Source organism: Pristiophorus japonicus, chromosome 12, assembly GCF_044704955.1.
Source record: "Pristiophorus japonicus isolate sPriJap1 chromosome 12, sPriJap1.hap1, whole genome shotgun sequence".
NCBI lineage: Eukaryota > Metazoa > Chordata > Chondrichthyes > Pristiophoridae > Pristiophorus > Pristiophorus japonicus.
The window spans coordinates 157905723-157924344 of record NC_091988.1 but is presented as its reverse complement, the minus strand read 5'-3'; the positions used below and the strand labels follow the sequence as shown (position 1 = coordinate 157924344).

The 18622-nt window shown below is 44.3% G+C and overlaps 1 protein-coding gene across 1 annotated transcript in view; it reads left to right on the top strand.

Annotated features, from left to right (window-relative positions):
* Positions 1 to 18622, top strand: part of ctnnbl1 (catenin, beta like 1) — a 248412-nt gene that overhangs the window by 12333 nt on the left and 217457 nt on the right. Inside the window, exon 2 of the mRNA XM_070894879.1 lies at positions 7150 to 7326. Within this exon, the coding sequence (XP_070750980.1) occupies positions 7150 to 7326 (177 nt within the window). The remainder of the gene's footprint in view (positions 1 to 7149; positions 7327 to 18622) is intronic.

Here is an 18622-nt window from a genome sequence, read left to right as displayed (position 1 = left end):
ATGTTGAGTTAAATGACTTGATTTAGGGCAGTCGTAAGGATGCTACACTTTGCCTTTGTACGCATGATATAGGCAGGGGGAAATTGGTTAGGGTTGTTGGCATTCCAGTGGTATTTTTTGGAAATGCACATAGACAAGAAAAAGCACATAATTAGTTTTGTCTGCATTGTACTTGTGGCCAAACAGGCTGCTGACACCCGCTGTTCGTGATTAATTGCACTTGGGCAGGGCACTGGAGGATGCGTAATGCACATGAAATTGCACCCAGCAAAGAGTTGACATCTTTGAGAGGAGAGAGAGGAGTAAGTTGGTGAGAAAATCGTGTCTAATGGTTCCTATAGCTTATTGCTACCGATATGCTAAGAAAACACCGATTGAGAATATTGCATACAAAAGCAAAATACTGCAGATGCTGGAATCTGAAATAAAAACAGAAAATGCTGAAAATCTCAGTGGGTCAGGCAGCATCTGTGAGTTAACGTTTCAGGTCAATGACCCTTCGTCAGAACTGGCGAATGTTCGAAATGAACAGATTCTTAAGGAGCACTGAAAGATCATTGTTGTTGGTCTCTTTTGCCAGTTCAGGAAAAACATTACTGTACATGAATAGCTTGAATGTTGGCTTCTTGAGGAGCAAAGTAGAATAGAGTGCATTGAGAATCTAAAATTATAATAAATTATTGGATAGACATAGCTGATTATATAGCATTGATTTGAAATGGTAGCATGTTTGCCCTTTAGAAACTGGATGTTAGACATTCTGTGAAGCACAATCTTCTGTCTATCACTGCTATTGAAATTGGCAAAGAATGTACATTTTTGATCTAATTCTGAAAAACTGATTATCTTGACTTTAAATAGCTGGGTTATATATCAAGGTATTGCACATGTATGATTGTAGATAAGGATGATTTGAATAAAATGATGCATCCAAGTACCACCTTTAGTGTGAAAGTAGGCCTGGAAAGTTACTGAATAAAAATCTAGTTTGTGTTTTAAAATATTCATCATGATTCTTATCTAAAATTATATTCTGGAATACTTAACTTAGCTAGTCTATAGCAGTGTAAAACACATTTTAAAGGTATAATTATAGTGTGTTTAGGAATAGTATTCACTAGGAAATGCATTATCTTCTACTGTCAATTTTCTGTTTCCGTTCAGTTTAATGGGACAAGCTAATGAAGGGTACAGTACAAACCCATTTTAGATACGGTTGATATTAAGGTGGAATGTATTGTAGAAAGGATTCTGCACGGGCCGAGTTTGCAATCTGGATTGTGTCACCTCGGGATTGGCATATGATCGATTTACAAGAACAGATGAAAAAATTATTCTAAACGAAGTTTTAAATATCAGTGCTCTCATTAGTTAATATTTGGGAGTACTGTAATTTGAGCTTCAACAGGTTCAGTAGTATAGTGCTTATGGGCTCAAAATTGGCCAGGAGTTGCTCTTTTTTTTGGAACAACTTAATTTTTCTGGAGCATCTTAAAAATCCCCATTTTGCACCTTCAATTTGCGCCAGTGTAAGTGAGTTAGTTTGGATTTTTTTTTCAAAAAGGGGTGTTACCAGCCACCTACGTCTGTTTTGGCCATTTAGGCCACTTTGGCCAGCTAATAGTTACTCCAAACTAATTTAGGCCAGCGTATGTGACCGCTTGTGAAAACCCTTGCGGAGAGTTAAGAAATCAGCGCAGGTAGGTACATCGGCGGCCAGCAGAACTTAATGACTTGACTAAAGAATGTGAATAGGATCAAACAGCTATACAGGACATCATATGACAAATTTCGCAAAGTTAATTTATTATACAACAGAAGTATTCATGGAAGCTTAAACTACAAAAATTAAAGGTAAAAAATAGTTGAATTAAATTGCCCTAATCTCACAACTAATTTAAATAACTATTTGTTTGCAATGATTATACTGGGCCAAAATTGAGCCCATATTTTCTAAATAAAGTCTACTTCAATAAATAAGATATTCTCTGTGTTCCTCCGTCACTTCTTTCACAATAGAACCAGGTAAATAGGCTTGACAAATGGTCACCGCTATTCACAAGAGACAAAACATATTTATATAATTTTTTCAAAATATCCCAAAAAAAATAGAAGCAAGTCCTACCCTACCTTCATCTTCAGCCTGGGAAGGCAGCGGGCCGGCCTGGGTTAGGGGCGGGACGCACCGACAGCCGGTATGATGATGATCGGGTCCCACGCTGCAGCACGCACACAGAGGCTGGGGGCGAGGAGCTCCTGTGCGCGCACTCCAACGCATATGTGCAGATGTCCCGACACTGTTTTCAGCGCGGGACGCTGGTCTGCCCCCGATCCGACTGGCCACGCTGCGCGAAGATCCTGGAGAGGCCGGACAGTGGCCAAAGTTGGGACCGTTTTTTTTTTTTTGGAGCACTTTTCAGCGCAGAAAAGCGGCGCATCTCTGGTGAGTGCGCTGAAAAAAGGGGTGGGCCAATTTTGAATCCTATGTTACTAAACTAGTAATTCAGAGATCTGACTAATGATCCAGAGAGCAGGAGACCAAATCGCACCATGACAATTTGAATTCTATTCAAACATATGGAAATAAAAAGCTGGTATCAGTAAAAATGACCATGAAGATGTTGAATTGTCATAAAAACACGACTGGTTCACTAATGTCCTTTTAGGGAAGGAATCTTGCCATCCTTGCCCAGTCATGCCTATATTTGACTCTTAACTGCCCTGTAAAGTGGCCTAACAAATCATTTGTTTCTATCAAACTGCTACATAGAATAACAAGAGTAACCACATGAACTGTTGCAGTTCAAAAAGGCCCAACACCACCACCTCAGGGCATTTAGGCACGGGCAATAAATGCTGGCCTTGCCATTCTGAAAAATAATTAATTAAAATTACTATTATCTTCACTCTGATTTTTGATCATCATTGAGACTTGCATGTTGTGGAATTGTACCTCATCAATCCAGAAACCTTGATATCTGACAGTAAAACTGTACAGATGGCTTAAACCTCAACAAACTAAAGCTTTGATTTATAATGTTTCTCAATTATTCAGTACAGTGCAATGATCTGCCAGATAGCCATGTTGTAAGTTTATCAGCATCCTGCAAAGGCAGTTAAAGCAGGTTAAATGTTGAATTCATGTAATCAGATTTAATTATACATAACTGCAGTCAGTAAAAAGTGCCCTTGCAGTTTGGGAGGGGAGTATTTGTCATGTTGGCATAACTGTGGTGTTATCAATATGATTCCAGTCAAGTGCATTGTTGGGCATTTGACATTTCTGCACTATGGAACTGTTCGAAATCAAAACTATCCTAACTAACTAGAATTGAAGCAAACTAAATGCCGAGAATTGTAATTTCTAAGATACGCCGTTCTAAACTGGTTGCTCCAAAGAATAGGAGCAACTCAGGCTAAAACCTGAGCCCAAGAAAGGTATGGAACTTCATGAGCATTTTGTGTTACATATGTAACATCTTTACCTGAAAAAGATAATTTAAGATTACATTCGGTTTACAAGCAACAAAAGACTAATATGTTTCAATCCAAGAAACATTTCCACTTTGAGAAATTAAGGAAAACTGGAAGATTTCCTATTGTAAATTATTCATTTGTAAATAAATTGAATGTCGCAGCTAGTTTAGCCTGTATGAAGTCAGTCCAGCATTTGAAACTTTCTGCCTTCAAGTGTCATTCATACACTACCACAAACCAAAAAGTATGCTCTTCCCAAAAATAATCTGACTGATGTACACCCGAGGACAACATCTAATCAGCTTTACTATTAGATTTTGTGGCACACTACATCTGTTGGCTTCTCGTCACAGGTCCAGAGCTGATGGTGGCACGCAAAGAAAACTTGCTGGATTCATTAAGTTTTGTCTTTTTGTCCTTCCAAATGTGTTTTGTCTCGAGCAATGGGCATCCTTGACCACTGACTTTAATGAATCCAGCAAGTTTTCTTTGCGTGCCACCATCAGCTCTGGACCTGTGACGAGAAGCCAACAGATGTAGTGTGCCACAAAATCTAATAGTAAAGCTGATTAGATGTTGTCCTCGGGTGTACATCAGTCAGATTATTTTTGGGAAGAGCATACTTTTTGGTTTGTGGTAGTGTATGAATGACACTTGAAGGCAGAAAGTTTCAAATGCTGGACTGACTTCATACAGGCTAAACTAGCTGCTACATTCAATTTATTTACAAATGAATAATTTACAATAGGAAATCTTCCAGTTTTAATTTCTCAAAGTGGAAATGTTTCTTGGATTGAAACATATTAGTCTTTTGTTGCTTGTAAACCGAATGTAATCTTAAATTATCTTTTTCAGGTAAAGATGTTACATATGTAACACAAAATGCTCATGAAGTTCCATACCTTTCTTGGGCTCAGGTTTTAGCCTGAGTTGCTCCTATTCTTTGGAGCAACCAGTTTAGAACGGCGTATCTTAGAAATTACAATTCTCGGCATTTAGTTTGCTTCAATTCTAGTTAGTTAGGATAGTTTCGATTTCGAACAGTTTTTTTTTTCAAAAGGGGGCATGTCCGGCCACTTGCGCCTATTTTGCAAGTTTAGGCAGTGAAAACTTACTCCAAACTATCTTAGAATGGAGTAAGTGTAGATTTTTGTACGCTCAGAAAAACCTTGCCTATACTTATAAATCAGGCGTAGGGAACGAGAGATTTGGGGGGGGGGGGTGGTGGAGGAGAAGGGAATTTAGGGAATTTTACAAGCATTAAACACTTCACTTTTATAAATAAAGAGCCATCATCAATAATAAATGATAAATCAATCAATAAGTCAACCAATAAATCAATCAAAAAAATTAAAAAAATGAAAAATAATTTAAAAAATCAATCAATAAATAAAAAATTAAGTTTCTACTCACCTAATGCAGCACCGGGAGCCCTCTTACAGCGTGCTGGGCGGGGCCCACCCCCAGTGTGTGTCACTCTCCCACCCCCAGTGTGTGTCACTCTCTGTCTCTGTTTCTGTCTCTATCTCTGTCTCTCTCTCTGTCTCTCTCTCTGTCAGTGTCTCTTTCTCTGTCTTTCTGTCTCTGTCAATGTCTCTCTGTATTTCGAGGTGGCGGGAGGGGAGGTGGGGGGAGGAGGGAGAAGGGCTGGGAGAGGGGGAAGGGCTGAACGCGAGGGAGGGGGGGAGGCTGAACGGAGGATGGACGGTGGGTGGGGGGCGGGAGGCTGAACGGGAGGGGGAGGGGGTGGCGGAGCAGAGGCTGAACGGAGGAAGAATGAGAGGGGTGGGGGGGGAAGAGGATGAACGGGAGGGTGGGGTGGGGGGGGCTCTACTGGTCTGTGACCAGTACACCTGATATATTTCCAGACATATGTTCTGGTTAGAACTCGAGTTATCCTACTGATTAGAAACTTCTCCATGTGTGGTTACAAGGGCTGAACAGGAGGCTGAACTGCAGAACGTTGGGCTGCGAGGAGCTACTGGCACACGTGCAGAGGCCCCGGCACTGTTTTCAGCGGCGAGACCTGGCTCCGCCCCCCACCCCCACCCCCCCCCCCCCCCCCCACCCCTTGTGCTGCGCTACGCCTAGGCCGAAGACGTCCTGGGGAGCTCGGAGAATTAGAAAGTGGGTTTTCGGCGCCCTTTTTATTCTAGAAAGTCGCGCACCTTATGAGGTGTGCCATTTTTACAGAGAGCGGAAACTTGGGGCCATTGAATAGATATCCTCCCTATGCCAGAACTGCTAAACACTGAATGATTCTTGTATTTTATACCTTTTTGAAGGCAGGATCTTCAGTCAATCGTGATGAAAGAAACAGCAGTATAGGTTGTCATAAATTACAATATCACAAAGAAGGCCCAGTGAAATGCTACTGAGAAGATAAATACAAGCTGTCTGGAATCTATTACCTGACTGCTTTCAACCTGACATTGACGTGAAACAGCAATGAAGATACATTTATGTCTGACCATCCATTAACAAACTTGCAGACAAAACTGAAGATGCGTACAAATATGGCAGGCTGCAAAACTTTACATGCAATTAATTTCTTTGTTAATTCAGGATTTGGGGGGCGGAGGGGAGGGTGGCTTGAGCCCCTTTTTTGAAGTAAGAAAAAACAGTCTGTTGAATGCTGCTAATTTTCAGTCGATTTTCTTTCCTCCTCTGAAGGCATTGCTGCTTTCCTGGGTTATGAAGCACAAGCACTGGGTGCTCCATGGTACCTCAGCCAAGTGGCCATTCTTGTGAGTGTCAACAGCTTAGTGACAGCAAGTGCCCTATACCTCAACATGATCCTGATCTTTTGTGTGCATTTCTAGCAGTAATCACCAGATAGTGATATGGAGCGAGCACACTTGATGACTTTTCCCCGCTGCTAAATCCAGTTGCAGTAATCCTGTTGCTCCCTTGGCTGAGATCAGCTACCTCAGTACAGATCATGGATCGGACTTTAGACATTTCTGGTCTGTATAGTTCAACTGCAAGCTTCCTTAATCGTCCGAGAGGCTCCAAATGGAATGCACCTGACATTTCCTAAATAGGTGTATTTTTGGAGCCTACTGGCATCTTAATAGTGTTGAATAAGCAAACATGTACTATAATTTGTCTTGTGGCATATGGCCAATAATGTTGCAGAACCATAACTGGGTCATGTTCACTAATAGAAATAGGAATAATCTCTGGATTCTCTGTAACCATTTTTCATTGAAATTACCCCTATCTTAAGTACCTCAATTCTAATCTTGTATAGTGCTATAACTCTTTAGAAAGTTAAGTCTTAAGTTTCTAAAACATATTATGAGCAGTGACCACCTATTTTTGTTAGAATCCCTTTGATAAGTGGTTCTTGTACTTTGATTAAACTTCCTTCCCTGTGGCTTTGGTCTTTAATCAGCAAGGATGGTGTCTCTTAACACGTACGCTCCTGACAAATGTGAGTTATTGCTTAATTGAATGGAAGTGAGTTTTATGCATGGGCTATCATTTGTGTTTTTCTCGTGTAATTGCAGTATTGTCTGTTGTGCGACAGTAATTCTTTGGCAAACTAAACCATATTCTGTGACATTTTAAAAGGTCAAGTCTTCAAGATCATTAATAATAGCAAAAGGTGTAGCCATCTTTGGCACAGAGAAAAAAGGTCTGTTGGTAATTAATTTATATTTTTTAAAGCCTGACAGGGGTGCAAAACGTCCCCGGGGTGTTGATGAAGATGAAGAAGATTCAAAAGCATCGCATAAGTATGGTTCAACCAGAAGAAGTTTCTATGAAGAGAGTGGAATGATGGTTAACGAAGAGGAGGAAGAAGCAGGCAAGAAGAAAATCCTTGATTTAATGGAAAATGATGAGGTAATATTTCTGAAAATTATTTTTTTTTAACCTGTTTTCTTTCCCCCAAAAGTACTAACTTGTATTTTTTGCTGATTCTGTTCAGTAAACTTTATGATGGTGCAAAATCTGATCATTGTTCTTTGTTACTGTAACATATGGTGTATGAATCATTTTTTTATGTGACTTGTAAAATATGGGGCTGCAATTTACACTCTGGTCTTTTATAACCTGGAATAATAGTTTCACCTAGTTTTCCATGTAATTTAAATAAAATCCTACATATGTATTGTTAGGGCTGTTTCTCCTTTCAATGTAAAGATTTTACTGCCTTAATTGCCCTTCCTCTGGGGTATATCCTTGTAGTTAATAAAGTGATTTAAGGAATATACGTAGTTCGTTGATGCTCTAGTATACTGTGGTCTACATTACAACTTTGCATCTTTGATGTTTCACGTCTGTTCTAAGACCCTTAGCTGGATTCCTTTTTCTTCAATTTTCAGTCTCTCTAGTTTTAGCTCATCTACTTTCAGCCTCTTGTTTCTTCTGGTTAGTTTGTCTTTAACTTGGACCAACTCTAAATTTACTGCTTGTGGTTTGCTGTAGGAAAGAGAGATAAGAAAGAAAGAAGGACTTGCATTTATAAAGCACCTTTCATGAATCAGGACATTCCAAAGCATTTTGCAGCCAATGAAGTACTTTTGAAGTGTCGTCACTGTTTTGTAATGTAGGAAACGCAGCAGCCAATTTGTGCTCAGCAAGTTCCCACAAACAGCAATGTGATAATGACCAGTTAATCTGTTTTTAGGGATTTTGATTGACAGATAAATATTGGTCAGGACACCAGGGAGAAGTCCCTTCGAAATAGTGCTATGGGATCTTTACGTCCCCCTGAGAGAGCAAACGGGGGCCTTGGTTTCACGTCTCATCCGAAAGACGGCAGCTCCGGCAGTGCAACTCTCCCTCAGTACTATACTGGAGTGTCAGCCCAGATTTTTGTGCTCCAGTCCCTGGAATGGGGCTTGAACGCACAACCTTCTGACTCAAGGCAAGAGTGCTACCAACTGAGCTATGCTGACACTGAGAGGCTGAGTTTCTCAAATCTTATCTCTTTCCTTGCTCTCCATCCCTGGGACTCCAGTCTTACCAAATGAGCTACTCATCTGCTTTCTTTCTCCTCTGAAAACTTTCTGCTACAGAACATTTGAGCAGATCTTCAGTAATTGACCCTGCTGCAGACTGCCTTATATTCTTGGTTCCAATATAGTACTTGCAGTAATAAAAACAGAAAATGCTGGAAATCTCAGTGGATCAGGAAGCATCTATGGAGAGAAAAACAGAGTTAACATTTCAGGTCGATGACCCTTCATCAGAAATGGCGAATTTTCAAAAAGAACACATTCTTAAGCACTGAAAGGGGGAGGGGAATAAAGAACAAAAGGGAAGGTCTGTGATAAGGTGGAAGGCAGGAGAGATTAGAGAGACAAAAGGGATGATGGGCCGAATTGAAATGGTAATGGCCGGAGTTAGAAAAAGATTAACCTAGATAGGGTGTGAATGGCAGAATAATGACCAGCTGCCATTAGAGATAAAGAGAGAAAAAACATAAGCTCGAGAGGGAGGGAGGGAGGAGGAGGAGGAGGAGGGGAATGGGGGAAAGAAGCCAAAGATGGGTAGAGGTTACTCTCTGAAATTGTTGAACTCGATGTTGAGTCCAGAAGGCTGTAAAGTGCCTAAATGAAAGATGAGGTGCTGTTCCCTGAGCTTGCATTGAGCTTCGTTGGAACAATGTAGGAGACCGAGGACGAAGCTATCAGAGTGGAGTGGAGAATTAAAGTGACAGGCTACCGGAAGCTCAGGGTCACACCTACGGACTGAATGGAGGTGTTCTGCAAAGCGGTCACCCAATCAGCGCTTGGTCTCCCCAATTAGAGGAGACCATGTCGTGAGCAACGAATACATGCAGTATTTTGTCCCCTCCCCCCCCCCCCCCCCCCCCAAAAAGTAAATCTCTCCCTTACTGTAAAGTAGTGGGGCTAAAATTCCGGCCTAGCTGGGCCTTTATGTAATATGTACGGACCCGGCGAGGCCCCACAAACAAAACGGTTTTCAGCGCGCAATGTGCATGCGCCGAAAATCAGTTTTCCGATCTGTCAAGTTTTGGCTTGACGGATCGCACGCATCCCCGCAGCCAGGATATTCGCGCAGGAGAGATTAGGCTATTTGCCCAGCGAATGTCCTTAAAAGTCTTGTGCCTGGTAAAAGCATGCGCATAGCCTACTTTTACCAGCAAAAGAGTTTTAAAACACACACAAATAAAAATTTAAAACACAGTTTTATGTTTAAAAACCCTGTCCACTAAGGTAAGTTTGTTTTAAACCCTATTAAAACACATTTTAACAAAATTCCCCCAAATATTTTTTTCTAAAACTTTTATTGAACTTTAATTTCAATTCGTTTCAATTATGTGCGGTTTGTTTTTTTTTCTCATTAATAGCAGTGAGAACTAGTAGATACGGAGTTCTCATTGCTATTAATGAGAATATTGTACCTGATTGGTTGTGCAGTCACATGTGATTGCACCTTCTGCGTCCGAACGTCGAAGGTGGCGATGCACTCTGAAGGTTGGGAAGAGAAGACCTTCCTACTGGAATCCAGGACCACCAGGTAAATTCGTTAAAAATTCTCGGGTTGAAGGTCTTTTTTTTCCGAAGGAAGCCTCCAACCCGAATTTCAGGCACAGTATATTTTATTTCATCAACGTATTGTTTCAAGATCCCTTGAAATTAAGTGAATAGGAAATCTGTCACTCTTTCTCACCCCCTGATTGCTGACTTACAACTTGCAATGGCAAGTTCTGGTAGTGGGTTGCATACATATCGTCGTTTGCTTGGGGATTCAACAAGTGATCAGGAAGGCCAATGGAGTATAAAAGCAGGGGGAAGACTTGCTGCAGTTATACAAGGTATTGGTGAGGCCACACTTGGACTATTGCGTACAGTTTTGGTTTCCATATTTACGAAAGGATATACTTGCTTTGGAGGCAGTTCGGAGATGAGGGGGTTGACTTATGAGGAAAGGTTGAGTAGATTGGGCCTCTACTTATTGGAATTCAGAAGTATGAGAGGTGATCTTATCAAAACATATAAGATTATGAGGGAGCTTGACGAGGTGGATGCAGAGAGGATGTTTCCACTGATAGGGGAGACTAGAACTAGGGGGCATAATCTTAGAATAAGGGCTGTCCATTTAAAACTGAGATGAGGAGGAATTTCTTCTGAGGGTTGTAAATCTCTGGAATTCGCTGCCTCAGAGAGCTGTGGAAGTTGGGACATTGAATAAATTTAAGACAGAGATAGACAGTTTCTTAACCGATAAGGGATTAAGGGGTTATGGAGAGTGGGCGGGGAAGTGGACCTGAGTCCATGATCGAATCAACCATGATCGTAGTAAATGGCAGCGCAGGCTCGAGGGGCCGGATGGTCTACTCCTGTTCCTATTTCTTATGTTCTTATGATAGGTTTCCCAAGATGATACAAAGATGGGAGTGGAGAGAAAATATCTTCTGTGATCACCATAGGTGGTTAAGATGTATTGTACTGTCTGTTAGTGTTGAGCTGGTTCTTAGTTATAGCCAAGGAGCCTGGAAGGATTAACTGTGCACCTTCATGATTGTATGATTCAGGCTACCAAAAATATTTTTTTCAAATTTGCTTCAATAGGTGTGTGTGTCACATCTCCTGTCACACTATTTGTATAATACTTTTCTATTGTACCTAAACTTGCCTATTTATTATATTTGTCCTCCATTGAATCCTCTCCTCAACCAGCGGCGCCAGCTGTCTGAACTCTGTTATATCTCCCCATTCGTACTGCTACCCCAAGATCCCCTGTTGCAATGTACACAATTAAAATAATTTAAATCCAGTTTCTGGATCACTGCTATCATGCTTTTCTCACTGTCCCAGCCTCCTCCCACTGCCCCAGCCCTCCGGATCCTCCCTATGCATTGTTGTACCCAGCAACTTGCTCTCCGAGTGCTTCCACACCCCTCCTCCATCACTATCCCAGTGCTCGCCTTAAGACTACTTTCCCACCACTGTCACATCCCAGCACCTTCTGCCACCACTTCCACATTCCCAATACACCACTCTCAGACCCTCAAACCTCTTCTCATTAATCCAAGGACCCTTCCCTCAATACTCCCACAACCTCCGCTCCTGCCGCACTCCACCAACCTCTCCAACTGCTCCTAAACTCTTAGACCACTCTAACAATACTACCAAACCTCGTCAACCTTCCACTTGTCCCTCTTGTACTTAGAAGGCTTCCTACCTATCACTCTCCTGGGACATCTTCCTTATCATCTTCATGTCATGGATGTTTTTTTTTAAGTAATAGATAGTACATTAGTTTAACAAATGTATCGTAATCAAGGAGACTGAATTATGATAACTTAAACCTGAAAATACTGCTAACACTTGCAGTACATAATACAAGTACAATGTCACTTATTCAATTACCTTAAAATAGTGGTCCTGACAAAATAGCTTACATTATACAAAGTACTGCATATGTGACACAAAAATATATAGAAACCGAAGGTAATCACTTACAGCATACACACAAACTTTCCAGGAACACACTATCAGCCATAATGTCCGAAGGCTCATAATTGTTCTTCCTCAAATAAACAAAGCCACGATTTTGATCACCAGCCTGAACAGCAGGTAATCTTTGAATTCAGTCTGTGTATACTTAGCATCAATTAGACTTTGTAGTCCTAAAAGAACTGCTACTTCAGTAGCAAAATCATAATCTGTGTTTTACAAGGTGTAAAGATCCTGTCTTTATAAAATGGTGCAGCTCTCCACTTGCCTGGATGAGTGCAGCTCCAACAACACTCAAGAAGCTCGACAACATCCAGGACAAAGCATTCCACTTGATTGGCCCTCCATCCACCACCTTAAACATTCACTCTCTCCACCACCGGCGCACCGTGGCTGCAGTGTGTATCATCTACAAGATGCACTGCAGCAACTCGCCACGGCTTCTTTGGCAGCACCTCCCAAACCCACGACCTCTACCACCTAGAAGGACGAGGGCAGCAGGCGCATGGGAACATCATCACCTCCATTCCCCTCCAAGTTATACACCATGGTAACTTGGAAATATATCGTCATTCCTTCGTCATCACTGGGTCAAAATCCTGGAACTCTCTCCCGAACAGTATTGTGGGGAGTACTTTCATCACAAGGACTGCAGCGGTTCAAGAAGGTGGCTCACTGCCACCTTCTCGAGGGCAGTTGGGGATGGGCAATAAATGCCAGCGATACCCATATTTTTAAAAAAAAGCATCTGACTAACCAGAAAAAGCACTATGGAAAATTTGCAAATATATATAAAATGTATAAACCTTTTTAATTTTAGATTGGAAATTTTTATGTAGCATGTCTTATTTGCTGTTTGTTCTGGACAGTTGATTGCATTAATTATGTGCTAATAATGTTTTTTTTATGATGTGGACTATAAAGTTATTTATATTGTCTGCTTTGCTTCAGTTTGGAAGAAAATTAATGTTTGAGAGTGGATAGAAACAAGGCTTTCAAGAACTTCAGTCAGAGTTTACATTTTTGTTTAAAGCTGCATTTTCCCCACTTTTTCAAGTTTTAAATTTCAACAGTATTTATAAATTGTTGAATCTTTGAAATATTGTTACACTTTTCTTTTCTTTTTTTTAAAACTTGTTCAACCAAAATTTGGATTAAATGAACCTCTCAAAACTATCTAACTAACTTCTTACAACCTATCTATGTAACATACCCAGTACAGAAAACAGGAACTTAGAAAAGTTCCAGGGGTTCGTATGAGTTGTCTGGAGGGCTCAGCAAATGTATCCAGTGAGTAGGTGGGTGGGCATTGGATCAGGTTTGGTTGTGATGCTTTCACCGGTCAAATAAACTGCTGGCATCACATAAAAAAATATGATTTCTGAGGTACAGGAGGCTGTCTGGTCTGCTGCCCTTGGAATTATAGACCTGCAAAGAATCTGTGCTTTCGGGAGCGGTAGAGGAGAAAATTGATCAATACAGGGGGAAAGAATGAGTAAACAATCCACACTGTTGGTGAGCCCAGGATGTAAGGAATTCTCAGGAGATCGAGGAAGGCCATTCTGTGCATTTCGGTTGATGCATCCGAAATAACCTTGCAGTCCCCTCATTGCACCATCTGATTGGTTCTTAAATAATTCTGCCTTCACTGCTGTATCCAGGAGCCCACTCCCTGTGTTCATGTTAAAAGAATGTAGTTTTACAGGGCCCAAGTTTCGAGCCGCACCTAGAACGGCGCAGTCCCGACCTGGACGCCCGTTTTTGGCGCCACAAAGTGCGCCTAAAAAAACCTCCAGATTCTCCAGCTCCCTGCAGGTCTTCTGCCCCTCGGCGCAGCGCAGCACGAGTTGTACGGGGCGGAGCCAGGTCCCTGCGCTGAAAACAGTGCCGGGACCTCTGCACATGCGCGCTACAGTGGGCACGCAAGTGCAGTAGCTCCAGAAGCCCGAAACTGTGTGGGAGGGGCCCGAAGCACGCAGCCCCTTGCCCTGGCTGAATGGCCACACTGGGGCTGCGTGAATAAGGCTCCTCCCACGGCCAGCTCCTGCTTCCTCCCGACTCGACTCCCGCCCCCCGCCTCCAGACCCGACCCCGGACCCCCGCTCTCTCTTCCCCCCCCCCCCCCCCCCCCGGACCCAACCGACTCCCGCCCCCCCCCGCCCCCCCCCCCCCCCCCCCCCCCGCCGGACCGGATCCGACCCGACTCCCGCTCTCTCCCCCCCCCCCCCCCGACTAGATCCGACCTGACCTCCCTCTCCCTCCCCCCATCTCCTTCTCCCCCCCCCCATCTCCTTCTCCCCCCCCCATCTCTTCTCCCCCCCTCCATCTCCTCCCCCCCCTCCTCTCCTCCCCCCCCTCCATCTCCTCCCCCCCCCCCCATCTCCCTCCCCCCCCCCATCTCCTTCCCCCCCCATCTCCTTCCCCCCCCCATCTCCTTCCCCCCCCATCTCCTTCCCCCCCCCCATCTCCTTCCCCCCCCCCATCTCCTCCCCCCCCCAGCTCTTCCCCCCCCCATCTCCTCCCCCCCCATCTCCTTCCCCCCCCCCCATCTCCTTCCCCCCCCCCCCATCCCTTCCCCCCCCCCCATCTCCTTCCCCCCCCCCCCATCTCCTTCCCCCCCCCCATCTCCTTCCCCCCCCCCATCTCCTTCCCCCCCCCATCTCCTTCCCCCCCCCCATCTCCTTCCCCCCCCCCCATCTCCTTCCCCCCCCCCATCTCCTTCCCCCCCCCCATCTCCTTCCCCCCCCCCATCTCCTTCCCCCCCCCCATCTCCTTCCCCCCCCCATCTCCTTCCCCCCCCCCCATCTCCTTCCCCCCCCCCATCTCCTTCCCCCCCCCATCTCCTTCCCCCCCCCATCTCCTTCCCCCCCCATCTCCTTCCCCCCCCCCATCTCCTTCCCCCCCCCATCTCCTTCCCCCCCCCATCTCCTTCCCCCCCCCCATCTCCTTCCCCCCCCCATCTCCTTCCCCCCCCCATCTCCTTCCCCCCCCATCTCCTTCCCCCCCCCCATCTCCTCCCCCCCCATCTCCTCCCCCCCCATCTCCTTCCCCCCCCATCTCCTTCCCCCCCCATCTCCTTCCCCCCCCCATCTCCTTCCCCCCCCATCTCCTTCCCCCCCCATCTCCTTCCCCCCCCCATCTCCTTCCCCCCCCATCTCCTTCCCCCCCCATCTCCTTCCCCCCCCCATCTCTCCCCCCCCCATCTCCTTCTCCCCCCCCCCATCTCCTTCTCCCCCCCATCTCCTTCTCCCCCCCCATCTCCTTCTCCCCCCCATCTCCTTCTCCCCCCCATCTCCTTCTCCCCCCATCTCCTTCTCCCCCCCATCTCCTTCCCCCCACCCCCATCTCCTTCCCCCCCCCCATCTCCTTCCCCCCCCCATCTCCTTCCCCCCCCCCATCTCCTTCCCCCCCCCCATCTCCTTCCCCCCCCCCATCTCCTTCCCCCCCCCCATCTCCTTCCCCCCCCCCATCTCCTCCCCCTCCCCCATCTCCTTTCCCCCCCCCCATCTTCTTCCCCCCCCATCTCCTTTCCCTCCCCCCATCTCCTTTCCCCCCCCCCCATCTCCTTCCCCCCCCCCATCTCCTTCCCCCCCCCCATCTCCTTCCCCCCCCCATCTCCTTCCCCCCCCCCATCTCCTTCCCCCCCCCCATCTCCTTCCCCCCCCCCATCTCCTTCCCCCCCCCATCTCCTTCCCCCCCCATCTCCTCCCCCCCCCCCCCATCTCCTTCCCCCCCCCCCATCTCCTTCCCGCCCCCCCCCATCTCCTTCCATCCCTCATCCTTCTCTCCCATCGCTCCCCCCCTCTCTCTCTCTCTCTACCCCCCTCCTCCCCCTCCCCTCGCTGTCAGAAACACAGACACTGACAGACAGAGAATGAGAGACACACACAGACAGACAGAGAGATGGAGACACTGACAGAGACACACTGGGGGTGGGGGGCATCCCAGCACGCTGTTGGAGGGCTCCCGGTGCTGCAGTCGGTAAGTAGAAAATGTTTTATTGATTTAAAAAAAAACATTATTTCTTATTAATTTTTTTCGATTTTATTGGTTGATTTATTGATGTATTTATCATTTATTATTGATGATGGCTCTTTATTTGTAAAACTGAAGTGTTTAATGTTTGTAACCTACGCCTGATTTTCTAAAGTGTAGACAAGGTTTTTTCGAGCATACAAAAATCTTCACTTACTCCATTCTAAGTTAGTTTGGAGTAAGTTTTCACTGACGAAACTTTGAAAACCGGTGTAAGTGGCCGGACACGCCCCGTTTTGAAAAAATAATTCTGTTCCAAAGTGAAACTGTTCTAACTGACTAGAACTGGAGCAAACTAAATGACGAGAATTCCGATTTCTAAGATACTCCATTCTACACCAGTTGCTCCTAAAAATCAGGAGCAAATCAAGTGGCAACTTGGGGCCATTAATCCTATTCTATCTTTTCGTCAATGGTGTGTTGAATGGACACTTTCTGTTCCAAGCATTTCTGACAGAGGTCCTGAACTTTCACAGGTAACATTGACAAACTTGCCTGAGGATCAGTGAACAATAGATTAACCAATGGGATATTTTGGTGGGTTCTCCCCAACCTTAGTGTTATGGCTTTGGAAGGGATCTCAAAGATATCAGAAAAGAGACATCTGTTCCAATTGTTTATTCTTATTGGTACTTGGGAGCCCTTGCATCCCAGACTCATTAACACGGTCGATTAACTTGGACATCCTGATTGTGAACCCTGGAGCATGCTGAGAAGGAATGAAAGACACTGGTCTTTTATTTTCTTCCTTCAGAGTCAGCAGAACCCTAATGCAGATTAGGCTTGTGGCACATAAGATGTGCATTCTCCATTTTGTTAGAGTTCTTGTGCATGCATTGGAAGGGATTCCTTTCGCCGCCAAGTGTGAAATCTGCCCATATTACTCAATAAAATTGAGATGGCTCTTCAGGATGGTTAGCACCTTTTCTTCCTACATCACTGTATTACCCTCTTGGAAACTGAAGTATTTCAAGATAATAATGCAATAACTGATTTCAGTCTTTATCTCCCAACCCCCACCTAATTTCTTCTCAAAATCCCAACAGCAACATGAGAGAGGTCAAGGACAAAGGAAGTCCATTCAGCTCATTGATCCTTGTCCTCCCAGTCTTCCATCTCTTGCAGCCTAACATCCAACTGAGTTTAGAATGCCCTAAACTCTCTACCTTCAGTACCCGGCTTGGCATTAATTAAGACCTTTATCACACTCATTGTAACGAAGTTCCTTGCGATACCTGTTCTAAATTAATTTTTGCTGCTTTATATTTGAGCTACGGTCCTATTATCTTGTCTTGTTTTATTAATATTCCTTATCTCAGCCACTTAATATTTTATGTACTTCAAGGTGCTTCTTTAATTATCTTTTCTATAGACTGTTAATTGAGCTTTTTTTTTTATATAAACCTTTCTTCAAAGGTAATCTTTCCTTGCAATTGGACTCATTCTTGCTCCTACGCACGCTTGCAGTTCTGAGCATCTCTTTTGTAATATACCAACTGTAATTGTGCACAATGCTCCCAAGTGTGGTCTAACAGTGTACAACTTTATCAAAATCTTACTGGATTTATATTCCATTATTTTGGTTATATCAATCAGCATTTTGTTAGCTTTTTAAAAAAAAATGGCCCCATCTCATTGTCTATATGTTGTCAGGTTTGAGCCTACTATTACTCCCACGTTCTTTTCTTGGTCACCTTGTAGTAATTCAGTTCCATTAATTTCACTGTGTAGTTATGTCCCACATTATCCCATCCAATGTGCAACATGTTGCATTTGTCAGTATTACATTTTATTTGCCATCTGTTAGCTAATTAAAAAATAATGTCCTTGGGATGTGGGTGATACCAGTATCCTAAATTGCCCTGAGAATGAGCTGCCATCTTGAACTGTTGCTGTCCTTGTGTGTCTTTGATTGTATTAGTTAGGGAACTCCAGGATATTGATCCAGTGGCCATGAGGAATGGCGCTACTAGTCCAAGCCAGGATGGTGTTATGACTTGAAGGTGATGGTTTTCCATGACATTGCTGCTCTTGTCCTTCTTGATGGTTGATGCCGCTGGTGCGGTGCTGTTGAAGTGAGCCACTTTATGCAGATATTACATACTTTAGCCACAGCACGTCGGTGATAGAGGGGTTTGATATTGAGTCCAGTGACAAGGGGCACTGATCATGCAGACTGCTCTGTCCTGGATAGTGTCAAGTTTCAGTGTTGTTTTGGCTGCACCTATCCAGGCGAGGTAATCTTGACTTGAAACAAAAACATAAAATGCTGGAAACGCTCAGCAAAGTGGACACAACATCTGTGGAAGAGGCGGTGTTAATGTTCCCGGGACGGTGTCCTTCATGTGAACCTGGCTCCCTATGTTCCTTTTATGCAGGATATGATTCCAGCTACTGAAGGAGTTTCCCCTTGACCTTCATGGAACTCAATTTTACTAGGGTTTGTTGGTGCCATACTTGGTCAAATGCTGCTTTGATGTTGAGGCATAAATAATCCAGATTCCTTGAACCAAGAGCTGCATCCTTTTTTTTTTTGAAAACTTCTCCGCCAATTTTAGTGCCCCGGGCAAATTTGACAATCTTGTAGTTAAATTCTGAATCGAGGACATTTATGTAAAAAAAAAACAGGGTAAGAAGAAGACCCAGGTAGTGCAGGACCCCCCCCCCCCCGC